Raw genomic sequence first — 19,329 nt, 5'->3', positions numbered from 1 at the left:
ACTTCCTGGTGGCCAGTTTATACTCATTTGTTCTTGTGTCCACATTGGTGCTAATATCTTGTTTCAGAGTAGCAGCCGTGTTAGTCTGTATTCGCAAAAAGAAAAGGAGTACTTGTGGCACCTTAGAGACTAACAAATTTATTTGAGCATAAGCTTTCGTGAGCTACAGCTCACTTCATCGGATGCAACTGATGTAGCTCACAAAAGCTTATGCTCAAATAAATTTGTTAGTCTCTAAGGTGCCACAAGTACTCCTTTTCTAGTATCTTGTAAAATACTTTACATCCTTTTACTATCAGCTATAGAAGGGGCGATATTATTATTCTCTAGACCATAGGACCTGGAGTAGACTCCTGGATTCTATTCTCACATCTGCCATTGACCCATGTGACCTTATGTAAGGGCTAGTAAGTGCTTCAGTTCTGGTACATGAGGATTTCAGCCTAGTGTTACAACAGAGCAGCTTCCAAAAATTAGTTCAGATGGTAGAGCATGTTTGTTACCTTTTATTTTATCCTTAATGTCAAACACCGGCATTTGTGAATGACCAGTGTAGTAGCAAAGGAGTAAGTGTGGCACAATGACTCGAACAGAGAGTAACTGAAGAAGCTTCATGCAAATATTTGCAGACCCTGAATTTTCATTAAAAAGAAAAGGAGTACTTGTGGCACCTTAGAGACTAACAAATTTATTAGAGCATAAGCTTTCGTGAGCTACAGCTCACTTCATCGGATGCATTTTCATTGCTTCCCTTCTCCACAAGTTGGCTGTTGTTTGCAAATAATTTAAGGACCAGTATACGATCATGTATTTTCTCCAAGCTACAGCACTTTTGAATTGTAACAGCATGATTGCAACACAGTGATGGGAAATATCTTTTAAATCCTTACTGATGGTGGTGATATTTTTGTCATTTTGTGGGAAGAAGAGAAGGGAATGATATGGTAAGAGTAGAAAATAGGTAAAATAGTGACATCTAGTGTTACACTGCAGCTGTTGGCAAAAAATCCCTCTCATCACTAATAATCACAAAAAGAAAAGGAGTACTTGTGGCACCTTAGAGACTAACAAATTTATTAGAGCATTAATAATCAGATTCTCAAAATAGCAAAATCTGTCCCTAAGTTCGGTATTTAGGAGATGAATATCTTTTCATGCAAGTTGTGATCCACACCAATCTTACACTCAAGTCAACCGGCCGATCACAGCGAACTCTGAGTAACAAAATTGAGGATGAACCTGCTGAAAAGCCTATAACAAATTGCCATGTTGACAAAGAGAGAGAGAGAGAGAGAGAGAGAGAGATGAATGAATGTCAACTAGAGACTAGATCAAAACAGCCAAAATCCTTTTAACTGAAACTTTAGATACATCTGAACCCAGGTTTCCTGCAATGAATATTTTCTTACTCAGTGAAGGAATTGAAATCAATTTCTGATCTGTTAGACTGTTATAAATGTGTAGTAACTCTGTTGAAATGCAGATTTACACCAGTATTAATGAGATCAGGATCTGGCCTCAATCAATACTGGACAGCGTAAAACCTTGGCCAGGTAATACATTGTTAGAGCAATCCTAAAGAGTGTGGGGAAGAAAGGAAGTATTGTATTAACACGGGCCAGGACCCCACCGTGCTAGGGACATAACAAAGAGACAGTCCCTACCCCAGAGATGAAAGGTATTTGGAAGGGTTTCTAGAGCAACAGAGGCAGTGTGCTGTTCTGTCCACAAAGACAAGGATGCAAGTACACAAAGGATGGGAGCAAACCCATGTAAGAATTAGCAAGAAAGCATGCATGGTGCTGATTGTAAGGGGGCTGAGAAAATCAGCCCCGCACTAGCGTCAATGCATTGAGAAGGAGGCTGTTGGATATGATGGGGGTCTTGTTTAGATACTTGTTATGCCATTAAGGAGAAGGAGAAAGTTTGCTACCTAAGTGGAGATGGGCTCATACCACAAAGTTTGGACTTAGATCTCAACTTCCGTAAAACCTGAGGAGCGTGGTTTGGATCCCGAGTTTAGGTCTAGGTGTAAGGTTTGAACAGATGTTTGTTCGGGTGTAAAAACAGGGGATCTCTGGTGTACTGGCCTAGGAAGAATGGAGTGGAATAATGCCTTATTAGGACATATAATTTGTGAACAATAAAAAAGAACAGCACGAGAGAATCTGCCACACACATTCTGTAGCTATTCTGTGGTGAACCAGAGGACTTTGGTCTCCTGGGCTATCAATATGGGAGCTCCCAAGAGCATTACATTTAGTGGAGATGTAAATATTAATATTTTGTTCTTTCATGGTACTTTTAATCTGAAAATCCACAAGTCTTACCATAATCCTGTGGTGGTATTTTACATATGGGGAAACCGAGGCACAGAGAAGTTAAATGACTTGCCAAAAGTCAGAGGTGGAACCAGGAACATCACCCAGATCTGTGTCGCTTGGCGCTGTGCTTTAATTACTAGATAATTCTGCCTCCCATAATTAAATAGAACACAGCAGATTTGATAAATGAGTGAAGAAGAGAGACTCTGCCTTTAATTTCTTGGCTCCAGTTCTAGCCACTGTAGTGAAAGTGAATGTTCCCAGCTCACGTGTGCCTTGGTATATGCTCTAGTTCAACCACAAGAGATATGGGTTTAATGCAAGAATTACAGGGTGAGATTCTCTGGCCTGTCACACTAGGTGATCATAACAGTCTCATAGGCTTATAGACTTTAAAGCCAGAAGGGATCATTCTGATCATCTAGTCTGACTCCTGCACATTGCAGACCACAGAACCTCACCCACCTACTTCTGCAAAGGCCCATAACCTCTGGCTGAGTTACTGGAGTCCTCAAATTTTGGTCAAAAGACTTCAAGTGACAGAGAATCCACTATGTACTCTAGTTCAAACCAGCAAGTTACCCATGCCCCATGCTGTAGAGGAAGGCGAAAACCCTCCGGGGTGTCTGGCAATCTGATCTGGGGGAAAATTCTTCGGCAGCACCAAATATGGTGATCAGTTAGATGCTGAACATGTGGGGGAGACCCACCAGCCAGACCCAGTCCCTTCTAGCCAATGAATATATGGTACAATAGGTGGCTAATGAATATATTAAGTTTAGAATCACACTTGCAAAGTGTGCACATTTATTATAGAATCCTAGAATATCAGGGTTGGAAGGGACCTCAGGAGGTCATCTAGTCCAACCCCCTGCTCAAAGCAAGACCAATCCCCAACTAAATCATCCCAGCCAGGGCTTTGTCAAGCCTGACCTTAAAAACCTCCAAGGAAGGAGATTCCACCATCTCCCTAGGTAACCCATTCCAGTGCTTCTCCACCCCCCTGGTGAAAAAGTTTTTCCTAATATCCAACCAAAACCTCCCCCACTGCAACTTGAGACCATTAATCCTTGTTCTGTCATCTGCTACCACTGAGAACAGTCTAGATCCATCCTCTTTGGAACCCCCTTTCAGGTAGTTGAAAGCAGCTATCAAATCCCCTCTCATTCCTCGCTTCCGCAGATTAAACAATCCCAGTTCCCTCAGCCTCTCCTCATAAGTCATGTGCTCCAGCCCTCTAATCATTTTTGTTGCCCTCCGCTGGACTCTTTCCAATTTTTCCACATCCTTCTTTTAGTGTGGGACCCAAAACTGGACACAGATGAGACCTCACCAATGTCGAATAGAGGGGAACGATCACGTCCCTCGATCTGCTGGCAATGCCCCTACTTATACATCCCAAAATGCTGTTAGCCTTCTTGACAACAAGGGCACAGTGTTGACTCATATCCAGCTTCTCATCCACTGGAACCCCTAGGTCCTTTTCTGCAGAACTGCTGCCTAGCCACTTGGTCCCTAGTCTGTATTTCTACTGACCCTTTAAGACCGTAGAGCTGCAGTAGATGGTTGGTTATTTCCTGAGCTGTTTCAGCCACATTATAGTGCACTGACAGTTTCATACATCCTTTATTTCCTGTTGCTCTAATCCCAGTAATCCAAAACAGACTGTGCTTTCCTGTTTGACCTGATAAAACTCCTTGGAGCGCTCGGCATCTCATAATTTGAGAGCATTTTCCTTTCTCTGTAACTGAATTATTCCAATTTACTCAGGGCTGTGGAACTGTGCTCCAGCTCCACACCAACTCCAGGCAAAAACCTGCAGCTCCACTGCTCTGGAGCTGCTCCATGCTCCAGCTCCGGGCTCCGCTCCAAAGCCCTGAATTTACCTCTAGCTTAATGAGCTCTCTGGAAAAGCCAACCTGTGATGCTTGAGGTCCAGCTCCTCAAAAGTATTTAGGCACCTAATTTCCATTGATTTCAATAGGCATGAGGTGATGGGCCTTAGTGAATATGGACCCAATCTTGCAAATCTCTGCATCCGATGAAGTAAGCTGTAGCTCACGAAAGCTTATGCTCTAATAAATTTGTTAGTCTCTAAGGTGCCACAAGTACTCCTTTTCTTATTACACATGTGATTACTCCCACTAATTTCTATCTAAGGTCAGTATCAGGCCCTCTTCACCATAGTATCTGAGTGCTTCACAATCTTTAATGTGAAGGAGTACTTGTGGCACCTTAGAGACTAACAAATTTATTTGAGCATAAGCTTTCATGAGCTATAGCTCACTTCATCGGATGTGTCTCTCAGACACCCCTGGGAAGAGTATTATTGTCCTCTATATCAGCTGGGGAACTGAGGCACACAGGCAAGTTACTGGGAGTTAGGTACCCAAATACCTGAGGATCTGGGCCAAAGTGACTTGCCTGGAGCTGACAGGAAGCCTGTCGCAGAGCATGGGTTACATGGGTTACCTCGCTCCCTCTATGGAGCAAGGAAAGAAAACTGAGGAGGGGAAGGTGCCCCAGTGCCTGGCCTCAGCCCCCCATTATGCATTGGGAAGGGGAAGGCACCCTCAATGCAGGGCTGCAGCCCCCCCATCATGCACGGGGGGGAGGAGAAGGGGCCCTCAATGCATGGCTGCAACCCCCCATTATGCACTGGAGGAGGGGAAGGTGCCCCCAATACAGGGCTGCAGCCCCCCACTATGCACTGGGGGCGGGGAAGGGGCCCTCATTGCAGGGCTGCAGCCCCCCATTATGTACTGGGGGAGAGGGAGGTGCCCCCAATGCAGGGCTGCAGCCCCCATTATGCACTGGAGGAGGGGAAGGTGCCCCCAATGCAGGGCTGCAGCCCCCCACTATGCACTGGGGGAGGGGAAGGGGCCCCCAATGCAGGGCTGCAGCCCCCCACTATGCACTGGGGGAGGGGAAGGGGCCCCCAATGCAGGGCTGCAGCCCCCCATCATGCATGGGGGGAGGGGAAGGGGCCCTCATTGCAGGGCTGCAGCCCCCCATTATGTACTGGGGAGGGAGAGGGGCCCCCAATGCAGGGCTGCAGCCCCCCATTATGCACTGGGGGGAGGGGAAGGGGCCCCCAATGCAGGGCTGCAGCCCCCCCAATATGCCCAGAGCGGGGCAGATCCCCCCCCGACCCACGGCTAACCCCCTTTCCAGCAAGCGGTGAGAGGACCCTGTCTCCTATGCTGCCCGGGGGGCTCCCCCAGCCCGGCCGCGGCCAGCGCCCCCCGGCGGAGAGCGGGGCCGGGGGCGCCCTGCGGCAGCCCCAGGTGCGGCTCCTTAGGGACGCAGCGTGCGAGCTGCTTAGCGCGGGCTGCGGGCCAGCGACTTACCCCCGGGGGCTCCAGCGCAGCGTCTCCAGGGGGGAGCGAGACACCTTCCCCAGCTGAGCCAGGTAAACCCCCCTTCCTCCCCTCCCCACACACAGAGGGGGTGAGCAGGCCCCCACTTCTTCTATCCCCCCTCTCCCTGGGGGGCGCCTATTGTATTCTCTATTGACTCCTGCACCCCCTCATCACAGGGGAGTCATGCACATTGGGGGGGGGATGCTAGGGCACCCCCATGGCACCTCTGTGGAGTCCTACGCCACCAGAGTCATAAGTGGGCAAGGGACACCCTGGAAGGACTGCTACGGCCCCTTCTTGTGTTTTCTGGGGGCTCCCAGAGTGGCTCACCCTCACCCCCCTTCCCGTGAGAAGTGCACCCCTCCATTGTGTTTTCTGGGGGGCTCCCAGAGTGGCTCGTACCCCTCCCTGTGAGAAGTGCACCTCTCCATTGTGTTTTCTGGGGGCTCCCAGAGTGGCTCGTACCCCTCCCTGTGAGAAGTGCACACCTCCATTGTGTTTTCTGGGGGCTCCAAGAGTGGCTCGCACCCCACCTGTGAGAAGTGCACACCTCCATTGTGTTTTCTGGGAGCTCCCAGAGTGGCTCGCACCCCCCCATGAGAAGTGCACCCCTCCATTGTATCCTCTGGGAGGGGTTCCACTGTGGCTTCCCCCAAAAATACAGCGGGTGAGCTCTGTGTTACCCGGGAGGAGGTATTTAGTGCCCTCTGCTCCCTGGGGCTGTCAGAGCAGCTAGCCACTGTCACCAAAATACCCCACAGGTGAGTAGTGCCCCCCATTATACCTGCTAGGTCTCCCCCCCAGACTCCCATGTTGCTCCCCAAAGGAATAGCCAGCCCCATTACCTGGGGCAGTTAGCAGAGCAAGGGATGCTCTCTCTCTCTTCCCCCCCTCCCCACCTGAGGTGCTCCCGTGCCCCCTTGGACCTGAGGGGCAACTGATTTGCTTTGAGACCTCACAGATGGCGGAGCAAACGTGCGAGGAAGAGGAGCTGCAGCAGCACCGGGTGCCTCTGTTGGTGACCCCTGTGCCTGAGGTGCTGGGAGATGTCCTGAGCGAGCAGTTTGGCCCCCTCCCTTTCATGGCAGCCATCACCAGGATGAAGAGGCAGCCCTCTGGGTACTACCTCTCCACCGAGAACCTGGAGGAGGTCTTGGAGAGGAGACAGGCAGCTAATGCCAAGGAGAGAGAGAGGGTAAGGGGCCTCTTGTTCCCCATCAAAAATAAATGGCTGCTTTTTGTTTTTAAAGCTTCAGTGGGGCCAATAAGCTGTTGGTGAACCGGCTGGAGAATTGGGCAGTGGGAAGAAATGAGTCCGAACTTCTACATTTTGTTTCTGTAATGTTCCAGCAGGATCCAGTGAGCAGGGTGGGAACCTGGTGGGAACAAAGTTCATGGTGGGAAGAAGGAGATCCTGATTCATGACTACAGTAATACAGAGAATAAGGGGAGCATTTTTCTGCCTGCAGTGGATGGGGGTGTGAAATTCTCACCTCAGTCTGGGCTTCAAACGCTCCAAATCGTGGAGGGATGCTGATACAAAATTTCAGTTCCTGCTCTACTCTTCACTAAAAGGTGCAATTAATTATTGGTGTCTAGCTTATCTTTGGCTCCTACGGAGATCTCTAAATTATTATTCAACGCTTCTTTTCTGTCGTAAAGGTGCAGTCAGCTCTGGCTGCCGTTGTACAAGGTCAGAGGTGGGCAAACTTTTTGGCCTGAGGGCCACATCTGGGTAAGGAAATTGTATGGGGGGGCCATGAATACTCACGAAACTGGGGGTTGGGGTGCAGGAAGGGGTAAGGGCTCTGGCTGGGGTTATGGGCTCTGGGGTGGGGCCAGAAATGTGGAGTTCAGGGTGCAGGAAGGGGCTCTGGGCTGCGGCAGGGTGTATGTGTGTTTGGGCTCCAGCTGGGGGTGTGGGCTCTGGGTTGAGGATGAGGGGCTGGGGGTGCAGGAGGTTGCTCCGGGCTGGGAAAGAAGGGTTCGGAGGGTGGGAGGGGGATCAGGGTTGGGTCAGGGGGTTGAGGTGCAGGAGGGGTCGGGGAGAAGGCTCCAGGTGGTGCTTACCTCAAGCAGCTCCTGGAAGCAGTGCCATGTACCCCCTCTGGCTCCTATGTGGAGGCACAGCCAGGCGGCTCTCATGCTGCCCCATCCACAGGTGCCACCCCTACAGCTCCCATTGGCCATGGTTCCCCGCTCCCTGGGAGGAGCTCGAGGGCTGGATTAAAACATCTAAAGGGCTGGATGCAGTCCCGGCTGAAGTTTGCTGACCCCTGTGCTAAGTGCTGCCGGACATAATGACAGTCTCCGGGTCTCTAAAGAACTTAAAATGTAATAGTGAGGTTTTTTTACCCCTCCTTTTGGAATGACTTCGCTTGGTTCAGCAATAGACGTGCTTTGAATGCTTGTGAAAGTGATTCTTATCTGCAAATGAGGAGTGTGCACTATGTATTCTAGATAACCTATCCAAATAGAGAAATGCCTGGGTGATCAGCACTTGCCAAACATATATTTACAAGCTTGCTTGTTGCTGCAAAAAACTGTTTTTGGAAGACCTAGGTGTACAAGCAACACTAGAGATTTCTATTTGGCTTGTCACCTACTCCATCAAAATTCTGGAGTCAGATCCTGCGCGCACACCTGCACCAGTAGTCCTTTTGGATTCAGTGGAACTACTCACAAGTTACTTGCTTGTGTAAAGTTGTCTATAGCATTGTGGCCTAAGGCCCAGATTTTTAGAGGTGTTTCTGTGCAGTCAGTGTTGCCACGCTAAACCGATTTAGGAGCCTCAGTCTCATTCTCAAAAAGGAGTTAGGAGTTGGCCATTAATGGGATTTGGGCTCTAAGGATCTAAATCCTTTTGAAAATGAGATGGGTGCTTCTAAATCGGTTAGGTGTTGCTCTTGCAATGCTAAAATACCTGGTGAACTTAAAGCTTTTACATCAGAATTGCAGTAATTGGAGCAGTCACTCGTCTTAGGCATTCTATTCCTAATAGACCTTCTTGTTTAATGCTGCAGCACTCCTAGTTCCAGCACCTATGTCCTCAGCTTTGCTATTTGATCATAACTGTGTGGTTACCTTCATTTCCCCCAGGACGCGCAGGTGATGGATTATCCCACATATCGTTACTAATTCAGTTGCACTTCATATTAAGGTTCCATTTATAAAGGGTTAATCAATGACTGATGCATGCGGTAGATGGCACGTCGGTGGAAAGTATTACAGATGGTTACAAGCCATCTATCTGTGTGTTAAATGCTTAATCGATGGTTGTAGAGTCTATTAAAACTGCATTTAATCTTTTCATAAAAGGCCACCAATTATTCTTAATGCAGAATGTAACGGATCTATCCAGTTTAAAATGAGCTGCCTTTTTTAAAAAAAAAAAAAACTTGTGGCACCTTAGAGACTAACAAATTTATTTAACACACGTTACACAAGTACTCCTTTTCTTTTTGTGAATACAGACCAACACGGCTGCTACTCTGAAACCTGCCTTTAAAAGTTTCCCCTTTTCACCGCTGGGTGGAGTTCTGCAGCTACTGGGCTGAATTTTGTTTAACTTCCTCCTTCAATATCTTTGATAGATAAAAAACTTGAACAGTGGCTTTTCGAAGTTGAAGACCATCGTGCCTTTGATACCTAAAGACCGGAAGCCTAGTAAGGTTGACACGCTTAAAGCAGCCACTGAATATATACGCCTGCTCCACTTGATTTTGGAAGAAACTGGAGGCTTTGAGGTACACAAGAACCTTTCCCTCTCTGTGAAATACATCTGTAATTCTCTCAAGGGGTCGTGATACCAGCATGTATGTGAATGCAACTTAATGACATCCGATGAAGTGAGCTGTAGCTCACGAAAGCTTATGCTCTTATAAATTTGTTAGTCTCTAAGGTGCCACAAGTACTCCTTTTCTTTTTGCGAATGTCATCACTAACATCCAACCAGAATTTGAGCTTAATTCATGGGTATCTTGCATTCAGTATTTAATATAATGTGTTAAAACATCATACCCCCTTTCTACCTGTCCCTTCTACTTTGCAGACTTTTAATAGCAAAATAAAGCAGCACTTTAGCAATTGAAAAGCTGCCATTTTTAATGTTAAATGTACTGTATTTGGTCAGCTCTCCCTGCCATGAATGCTTCCTGTCAGTTACTGATTCATAGGAATACAAAAGTAGCTGGGTTATGAAACAAACCTTTTGTCATAAATATAAAGGGAAGGGTAACCACCTTTCTGTATACAGTGCTATAAAATCCCTCCTGGCCAGAGGCAACATCCTGTTACCTGTAAAGGGTTAAGAAGCTCAGCTAACCTGGCTGGCACCTGACCCAAAGGACCAATAAGGGGACAAGATATTTTCAAATCTTGGGGGGGGGGGGGAGGGAAGGCTTTTGTTTGTGCTCTTTGTTTACATGGTTGTTCTCTCTTGGGACTGAGAGAGGCCAGACAGAAATCCATCTTCTCCAACCCATCCTAATCCAAGTCTGCAATATTGCAACCAGTATAGGTAAGCCAGGCAAGGCGGATTAGTTTATCTTTTTAGGTGAATTTTCCTGTGTTAAGAGGGAGGTTTATTCCTGTTTTCTGTAACTTTAAGGTCTTGCCCAGAGGGTGATCCTCTATGTTTTGAATCTGAATACTCTGTAAAGTATTTTCCATCCTGATTTTTAGAGAGGATTTTTATCTTTCTTTCTTTTTTTAATAAAACCCTTCTTTTAAGAACCTGACTGATTTTTTTTCCATTGTTCCAAGATCCAGGGGTTTAGGTCTTTGATTTTGTAACCAATTGGTTAGGATATTATTCTCAAGCCTCCCCAGGAAAGGGGGTATGTAGGGCTTGGGGGGATATTTGGGGAGGAAGACGTCTCCAAGTGATCTCTTTCCCTGTTCTTTGCTTAAAACGCTTGGTGGTGGCAGCACACTGTTCAAGGACAAGGGGAAGTTTTTAACCTAAGCTGGTAAGAGTAAGCTTAGGGGGTCTTCACATCTGTACCCTCGAGTTCAGAGTGGGGAAGGAACCCTGACAGCTTTCTTATGAGCTAAGTAATGATTCTACAGCTAGAACCCTTGGGAGCTTCTTGAAAGCTCTCAGATGAACTTTTTTTTGTTGGAAAATGCAAGTTTTTATTAAATAACTTTTTTGGAGGGGGGGAGAACTTTTGTTTTTTGGCTTCTGGAAACCGAAGAATGTGTGTGGTTTTTAACCCTTTCTCTCCCTCCCACTTCCCCCTCTCCCCCCGAAAATAGGGGTGGGGAGTTGAGTGACCAGATAGCAAGTGTAAAACATTGGGATGGGGTTGGGGGTAATAGGAGCCTATACAAGTCTAAGCTCCAAATATCCGGACCCTCCCCTATAAAATCAGGATGTCTGATCACCCTAGGTGGGAGGGGAAGTAGAAAACTGAACGTGAAGAAAAACCCACTGGAACTATTTACGTGGAGGGGAGGGAAGTCAGCTAAAGTAACTTTTATTTTTTTTTTTAAACTTCATTTTCTCTCACTTTGCCTCCACTTTTCAAGTGGAAAAAGTAAAAGGGAGGATGGGTTTTTACCCCACTTTCAGTTTATCTTTATCCAGTGGCAAAAAAGAGAAGGAGGCAAAATTCCAGTGCCCAAACTTTTTTTATTCTCTTCTCCCCCCCCTTCCCCCCCCAAAAACCCCTGAAAGGGTAAAATTTTTTATTTGAAATAAAAACTGGAGTTTTGAAACTTTCTATTTTTTCTATCCCCCCCCCGCCCCCAGAGTGGGGGAAGGGAAATGGAAGGGGAGCCCAATCCTCCCCTCCGCCCACTGGCTTTAATCCTTCAGCCTTTTAGATTTGGAGGTAGCTTCCACATTGGCTAGATCTAAAAATAGTTCACTGAAGCTTTCGGGAAGGTAAGTGAACCCCGTGAGGGTTTGTATGAAGAAGCCTGCAGAATGGAGCAGAAAGCTGGAGAAGCACTGAGCCTTCATGCTAGGGTTGGCACTCCAGTGTTTTTTATGCACTGCAGCATTTTGTCATGAGCTGCAAGTATCTTTGAGGGAAGTCATAAAACTCTGCATGTGTATAAAGAAGTTTAAGCTGGCATAATTTACATGCTAAGGATCTGGAAGAAGGTCTACTTTGAAGCAGGGGGGTAGTCTACGTTCAGTTCCACATTCTTGCTCTCTCCTGGCCTCTTGGTAATTGAGTTGCTCAAACTTAGATGCCTATATGCCCAATTTGACACTGAGCCCAACCCAGAGGTGATATGCACTGAGGAGTGGGAGTTTGATGTCCATATCTGCATAACCTGTATGCTGTGGGGGCTAGAATATGGTACAACTTACCCCCTGGGATCCTTCTAGGATTTCTAAGACTCCTATTGTACGAAGACATCTTCAGCCCTCATCTCTCATATTTAAGGTCATAGAGATTATGCTTTGTTACCACTTACTCTCTGTTTTAGTCCTTCCTTGGCTCCTGTATAGCAGCTGCCATCCTCCCTTTCTTAAGGAGGCCAGTTGGGTTGGCTTCTTAGTACTGGTTTCTATATGTAATGGCTTACTGCAGTAGTGACATCTGCAATACCTTGTTTGGGGGATGGTTACCTAAGCTGTCCTGTCTTTACGCTGCCTTCTATTGCTTCTAGAAATTGGAAGACCCTGTTGATCAGGAGTTAGCCAGCAGCGTTTCCATGCCAGTCTCCTTAGAGGAAGGTTTTGGGGGAAATGCCCTGCCACAGAGCGCCAGCTGTTTTATCAGGACTGAAAACGACATGAGCGTACCATGGACAAGCAATGCAGCGGAGAGCCCTGTGTACGTGTGGGGCCGGAGCATCCTTCCTTCTTACTTGGGGATTGTACAAATCCAGAAAAATGGAAGGCTGGTAAGAGCGAATGTCTGAGTGTTATAGAAGTGGGGCTTGGGGATGTATGTTCCACTTGCTCTGTAGGTGAATAAATCATAGAATTGTAGAAGTATAGGGCTGGAAGGGACTTCAAGATGTCATCTAATCCATACCCCTGTACTGAGGCAGGATAACCCATACCTACACTATCCCTAGATATACTATTACAGCCTTATTTTTTGACCTCTAGAGTCCTAAATGACCTGCAATCTTCCGACATGGGAGATTGCTCTCCTTGTGTGACACTGCCATAGCTGTGATCAGCAAAGGTGCTTGAGTGGAAAGGAAGTAGGTGTGGCTCTATTGAAATGTCCTTAAGTTGCATCTTTCTCCCTTGCCTGTTGGTCCACAATTGCTTGAGTCTGTTGACCTCTAGGGCATGTTGCAAGGTCCACCTTTTCTCACAGGCATCCAGAGAAGGCTTGGGTTTGGGCAGTTAAAGGGTGGGGGATTTTTGTTGAATTTAATTCCCTTGGCTGGCTGGCTGGCTTTATGTGGACCACATTTTTTAGCTTTGGTTTTTTGGTACACTTTTATGAATTCTTGTAGTTCAAATTTTGCGAGTATGTTTAGCTATCATGTTAGGTATCTAAAAAGTGAAACCAACATTATGAACTTGTCTGCCTAAATTAGGCACCTAAATAAGTGGGTTCCCCCAGAGGTGCAGTCTACATGTGCTTCCCCATGACTTTTAACAAACTCTATGCTCAGTAATGCTAAAAATCCAGCTATTCAATGGAACACCCTTGCTTTAGAGCATAAGGGGTTTTAAAAATTGTGCATTCTTGTTTAACATCAGGCTTCTGAATTGCTCCATCCCAAGACCCTTATTGTAAAATTCACCTTGTGGGAAAAAGATCCTTTTTTAAAGTGCTATAATCATTCAAATAACATAAGGAGGGGGGCATTGTGCATTGGCCAGGCCTCCGAGAAAGCTGCAAAGCCCGTTTCTAATCTTGTAAGTTAGAGTTCTACAAAGTAGACAGTAGTCCACACAAACAAGTACTTGGCTGCAGGCAACTCTGTTTTTATCTGTAATTGTAACAGACGAGAGCATGAGAGGAAGTTTCAGATATTGATTCGGAATACGACTTGCTTCTGTTAGCTGAGGCTTTATTATCGTTATTTTTTACGAAGGCATGTGCCTAACTGCAAACCCTGTAGCTTTTCTAGTATTCATCGAGCTCAGGTCTATTCAGCTAGTGTACTTCTCTTTAAGAACTGTCCTGCCGCATTTGTTTTCAAATTTGATTTAATGCAATCCTCAGAAGCAACTTCATGAATATCCTTGAATAAAGTGTCCACGTTTCTTTTTTTAAAGGTGTATCAAACAAATCACTAAAAAGGCCAGCTTTCCTGACTAGGCTGAAGTAAGTTGTCTGTACTATCTAATAACCTGGTGCAGGGCATTTTTAGTTTATTTGCCGTCCGATTACAGTGCACGGATCTTGATGCTACAAATCCTCATGCAGTACTCAGTGGGAAAGCACAGGGTGGCTGATCTCCATAGTGAGTGGAGGCTCTGAGCCTGATGCTGGAGCTATTACTGATTTATGCAGGCTGAGGATTGGGCCCGATGTGTGGCTACAGGAAAGATGGTGTTTCCTCCGCCATGTGTTGGCATGCCTCCTGCATCTGCTCCTTTGCAATTTGTGAGGGTAAAAATCAAGGGATGGCATGAAAGTGGAGCGGTGATCAGGAATGATCCCCATCATAAATAAATCTAGGTAAGCCTCTGAGGATGTCAACATTCTAGGTGTATCTCACTTAATTTCAGGGGCACCAGGCATTGATGTGCCCCGGTCCCTCCTATTCTCTACCTGTGCCATCGAACAGTCTAATCTCCTGTGAGCTGTAATCTTTTGGTCGTTGGGTTTAGTGTGCGGGTGCTGGGTGCTGCTAGTGGCCTGTAATACACAGGAGGTCAGACTGGATGATCAGGTAGTTCCTTCTGGCCTTAAACTCTGACTCTTGACAAGCCCTGCCACTAGAAATTTTTTTCATTGCCAGGTAACTTCACTTCTTAAATCTGCTCCAAGTTATGGTCTCTTAACCACACTGTCTTTCAGGTGTCAAACACTATGGATTCGTGGATGATCTTCTTTTCAAGTGAGATTTAATGAAAACTTGATTTTCCCGGGATGGGTTTTTTTTTGCTTTACGAAAATTTTATTTAAAAAAATAATCAATAAACTACCAGAAGCTGAGTATTCTCTCCAGCTTGTGGGTTTTTTCACTCTTGAAGCCTGATCTTAGTCTTATTTTGCAAAAGAAACTTTTTTCTTAATGGCTAGCAGGTGCACAGACGTGCACAGAAATAAGTAGAGCTGGTTGGAAATTTATAATTTTTTTACAAAGATTTTTGTTGGAAAATGCAGATTTATTGAAATGGGGAACAAAAACAAATTATGAAATGGATTTTTTTCCAGCCAACCCTAGAAATAACAAAAGGGGTGAATGAAAACAGTTCTAGTTATTTTGGTGCAAATCTGTGTGTTGACAAACATTAATATAGTAAACAAATGGACTTGTGTTATAAAAACTTCGTCCTTTTATATAAAGTTAGCTTCTGTCCTCCGAATTCGGCAATGAACTTTTCATCTTTAAACTGAGATGCAATTACAAACCAGCATTCAAGCCCCGATTTTCAAAACTGGCCCCTGATTGTTGTGTGCTGTAGTTTTGGGGGTCCTGTCTCTCCCTGGCCCGTCTTTTCAGAAGAGATGAGGTGCTGAGCCCCTTCAGGGCTTATTGATTTCAGCTAAAATGGGTTGCTCGGCACTCCTAAAAATCCTCCCCCCCCAAGCATCCCAAGTTGGGGAAATAATTCTTCATAGAGCTGGGGCATGGGGTAGGGATATGTGTGTGATGGTCCTTTTAAGCAGGGGATTGGACTAATGACCTTGTGAGGTCTCTTCCAACCCTAATCTTCTATGATTCTGTGGTACATACCGCCTGTCTGAAGAGGTAACAAAAGGCAGAACCCTCTTGTAAGGGAGACTACAAGAATAGCTATCTATTTGACTGCTGGCGTGTTCTGGTACATAAAGCCGAGGACAAGAGTGACCCTGTGAAACTTTGTTCCAACCCTGTCTGATGTTACCTTTCTGCAGCTTTGGACAAATGAGTTAATTAATTGTATTTCCATTGTCACATCTGTAAAATGCGGATAATTTCTCCCTTATGAGGAGTTAAGGCTTAATTAGCGCCTTACATCTTCAAAGTTTCTTTTTATAAATATTAAGGATTAGTAGTATGTAAAGTGAGTAAGCAGTCTGAATATTACTTGTACTGCAGGGCCATCCTGAGGCCTAATAAGACAGAGACGCCGCGGTGCTAGGGGCTGTACCTAATCTCACAGTCCCTGACCCCAAAGAGAAACATGCTCAACCTTAGCCTAGCTCTGCTTGCACAGAAGTCAATGGGAACTCTACCTTTGACGTCCAAGTGAGCAGAGTGAGGCCAAAGCTGAGTGCTTTTGAACTCCCCCCACCCTCCCTCATACCTCCGCTACAATCGAGTGGTTCAAGCAGGGGCTCAGCTGCCTCGGGCTCCTAAAATCCAAGGCTGTGTCTATACTGAACTAGGGGCATGATTCCCCTGCTCGCATTCAGCTAGTGCAAAGATAAAGAGTGTAGCGTAGCGTAGCCACGCTGGTGCAAACCTGCCTCAGTGCTATGCGTCTGCTGCCAGTACCCATGGCTACACTGTTATTTATACTGCCGCTAGTCATGCACATAAGCAGGAGACTTGCACTGCTAGCTTGTAGTGTAGACGTAGTCCACAGTGATCCAGTGACAGAATTAGGCTAGGGCAAGTAAACATAACTTCTGCAAAGCTGAGAAAACCTACCCCCCTCCCCCCGCACCATCATGGGGAGCACTAGAAAAGGGCCAAGCATCTCTCATTACCTTTCATTGCCAAGCATTTTATCCACAGGAGCTGTTTTGTAATGATCTACCAAAGAGAACTTGCATTGCTTTGAGATCGTGAGCTTTGCGTAGATTGACTTAAGCATTCTTGAGCAGCTCCCTGCAAGCTGATGGAGTGTTTGGTCACACCAGCAACTTCTGGGCTAGAGCTTGACCGCTGTTTAATCGCACACATTAGGCAACCGTTTAGGAAGAGTGTGAAGAAATAGTCATGGTTGACTAGAGTGGAGAGAGGAAGGATGATCCTGGCAAGATGGAGCAGCTGCTACAGCATTCAATTAATAAAGAATTAAAGGAGGGGAATATAATTAATGCCAATTAAAATGGGTTTATGGAAAATCCTTTTCTGATGAGATTACAAGTTCAGTTGATAAAAATAATACCGTTGATGTAGTACTTAGGTTTCTGTAAGGCATTTGACTTGGTACTGCAAAATGTTGTTGGAGGAGCATTGCAGCAGATCGAGGGAAATGATTATTCCCCTCTATTCGGCACTGGTGAGGCCACACCTGGAGTATTGTGTCCACTTTTGGTCCCCCCACTACAGAAGGGATGTGGACAAATTGGAGAGAGTCCAGTGGAGGGCAACGAAAATGATTAGGGGGCTGGGGCACATGACTTACGAGGAGAGGCTGAGGGAACTGGGGTTGTTTAGTTTGCGGAAGAGAAGAATGAAGGGGGATTTGATAGCAGCCTTCAAGTACCTGAAGGGGGGGTTCCAAAGAGGATGGATCTAGACTGTTCCCAGTGGTGGCAGATGACAGAACAAGGAGCAATGGTCTCAAGTTGCAGTGGGGGAGGTCTAGGTTGGATATTAGGAAACACTATTTCACTAGGAGGGTGGTGAAGCACTGGAATGGGTTACCTAGGGAGATGGTAGAATCTTCTTCCTTTGAGGTTTTTAAAGGTCAGGCTTGACAAAACCCTGGCTGGGATGATTTAGTTGGTTATTGGTTCTGCTTTGAGCAGGGGGTTGGACTAGATGACCTCCTGAGGTCCCTTCCAACTCCGATATTCTATGGACCATTCCAGTGCTTCACCACCCTCCTAGTGAAATAGTATTTCCTAATATCCAACCTAGATCTCCCCTACTACAACTTGAGACCATTGCTCCTTGTTCTGTCATCTGCCACCACTGGGAACAGTCTAGATCCATCCTCTTTGGAACCCCCTTTCGGTAGTTGAAAGCAGCTATCAAATCCCCCCTCATTCTTCTCTTCCGCAGACAAAACAATCCCAGTTTCCTCAGCCTCTCCTCCTAAGTCGTGTGTTCCAGTCCCCTAATCATTTTTGTTTCCCTCCCCTGGATGCTTTTCAATTTTTCTACATCCTTTGTGTAGTGTGGGGCCCAAAACTGGACACACTACTCCAGATGAGGCCTTACCAATGTCGAATAGAGGGGAACGATCACGTCCCTTGATCTGCTGGCAATGCCCCTATTTATACAGCCCAAAATGCCATTGGTCTTCTTGGCAACAAGGGCACACTGTTGATTCATATCCAGCTTCTCGTCCACCGTAACCCCTCGGTCCTTCTCTGCAGAACTGCTGCCTAGCCATTCGGTTCCTAGTCTGTAGCGGTGCATGGGATTCTTCCGTCCTAAGTGCAGGATTCTGCACTTGTCCTTGTTGAACCTCATCAGATTTCTTTTGGCCCAATCCTCTAATTTGTCTAGGGCCCTCTGTATTCTAGGGAGGTGGTGGAATCTCCATCCTTTGAGGTTTTTAAGGCCTGGCTTGACAAAACCCTGGCTGGGATGATTTAGTTGGTGTTGGTCCTGCTTTGAGCAGGGGGTTGGACTTAATGACCTCCTGAGGTCTCTTCCACCCCTGATCTTCTATGATTCTATTTTTTGATTTAAAAAAAATCTAGAATGATATGAAATCAACATGGTGTGCGTTAAACAGTGGCAGAGAGGTCTCACTGTAATTGTTAATGGGGAACCATATCTGAACAGGTGTGGTTCTAGTGGGATCCCACAGGGCTTGGTTCTTGACTCCATGCTCTTTAACACCTTTATTAATGATCTGGAAGAAAATATAATCACTGATCAAGTTTGCAGATAACACACAGATTGGGGGAGTGATAAATAATGAAGAGGACAGGTCACAGCTACCAAGTAGTTTGGATTGCCTGGTAACAAACAATGTGTTTTTAATGTGACTAAATGTATACGTTTCAGAACAAAGACTATAGGCCATACTCTATGGTGGACTGTGTTCTGGGAATCAGTCTCTCTGACAAAGATCTAGGGATCATGGTAGATAATCAGCAGAACATGAGCTCCCAGTGTAATTCTGTGGGAAAAGGGCTAATGCAATTTTTGGATGCATAAACAGGAATCTCAAGTTGGGTTCCAGAGGTTATTTGACTCTGGTGTAACCGTGTTTGGAACACTGTGTCCAGCTCCCATGCCCACAGTTCAAGAAGGATGTTGTTAAATGGAAGAGGGTCCATAGCAGAGCCACAAGAATGATTAAAGGACTAGCAAACGTGCTTCATAGTGAGAGATGCACAGAGCTTCATTTATTGAGCTTAACAAAGAGAAAGTTAAGAGGCGACTTGACCACAGTTCAGAAGTAGCCGTCTAGGGAGCAAATGTTTGAAAATGGGCTCTTCAATCTAGCAGACAGATATAAAATGATCCAGGGGCTGGAAGTTGAAGCTGGACACATTCAAGGTGGAAACAGGGTGTACGTTTCTAACAGGAATTATTTTGGGCGGGCTCTATGGGCTGGCCTGAGTCATGTAGGAGGTCAGACTTGAAGATCACAATGGTCCCTTCTGGCCTTGGAATCTATGGTTGGGGCACTAGCCTATGACTTG

At 46.0% G+C, this 19,329-nt stretch overlaps 1 protein-coding gene across 6 annotated transcripts in view; it reads left to right on the top strand.

Moving 5' to 3' along the window:
- Window positions 1-5,617: 5,617 nt before the first annotated feature.
- Window positions 5,618-19,329, top strand: part of FIGLA (folliculogenesis specific bHLH transcription factor) — a 54,138-nt gene continuing 40,426 nt past the window's right edge. The window contains exons 1-6 of one of the 6 annotated variants that reach the window (XM_043503186.1): window positions 5,618-5,736; window positions 6,648-6,881; window positions 9,280-9,432; window positions 12,314-12,550; window positions 13,893-13,941; window positions 14,582-14,815. In XM_043503186.1, coding sequence (XP_043359121.1) covers window positions 6,648-6,881; window positions 9,280-9,432; window positions 12,314-12,550; window positions 13,893-13,913 — 645 coding nt within the window. In that variant the 5' untranslated portion in view covers window positions 5,618-5,736 and the 3' untranslated portion in view covers window positions 13,914-13,941; window positions 14,582-14,815. Of the gene's footprint in view, window positions 5,737-6,590; window positions 6,882-9,279; window positions 9,433-12,313; window positions 12,551-13,892; window positions 13,942-14,581; window positions 14,816-19,329 lie in introns of those variants that run through there. The other 5 variants (XM_038384902.2, XM_043503182.1, XM_043503183.1 and 2 more) reach the window with 5 other exon arrangements.

Source organism: Dermochelys coriacea, chromosome 26 (assembly GCF_009764565.3).
Source record: "Dermochelys coriacea isolate rDerCor1 chromosome 26, rDerCor1.pri.v4, whole genome shotgun sequence".
NCBI classification, from domain to species: domain Eukaryota; kingdom Metazoa; phylum Chordata; order Testudines; family Dermochelyidae; genus Dermochelys; species Dermochelys coriacea.
The sequence above is the reverse complement of the archived record's forward strand: the minus strand, read 5'-3'. Positions and strand labels throughout refer to the sequence as shown.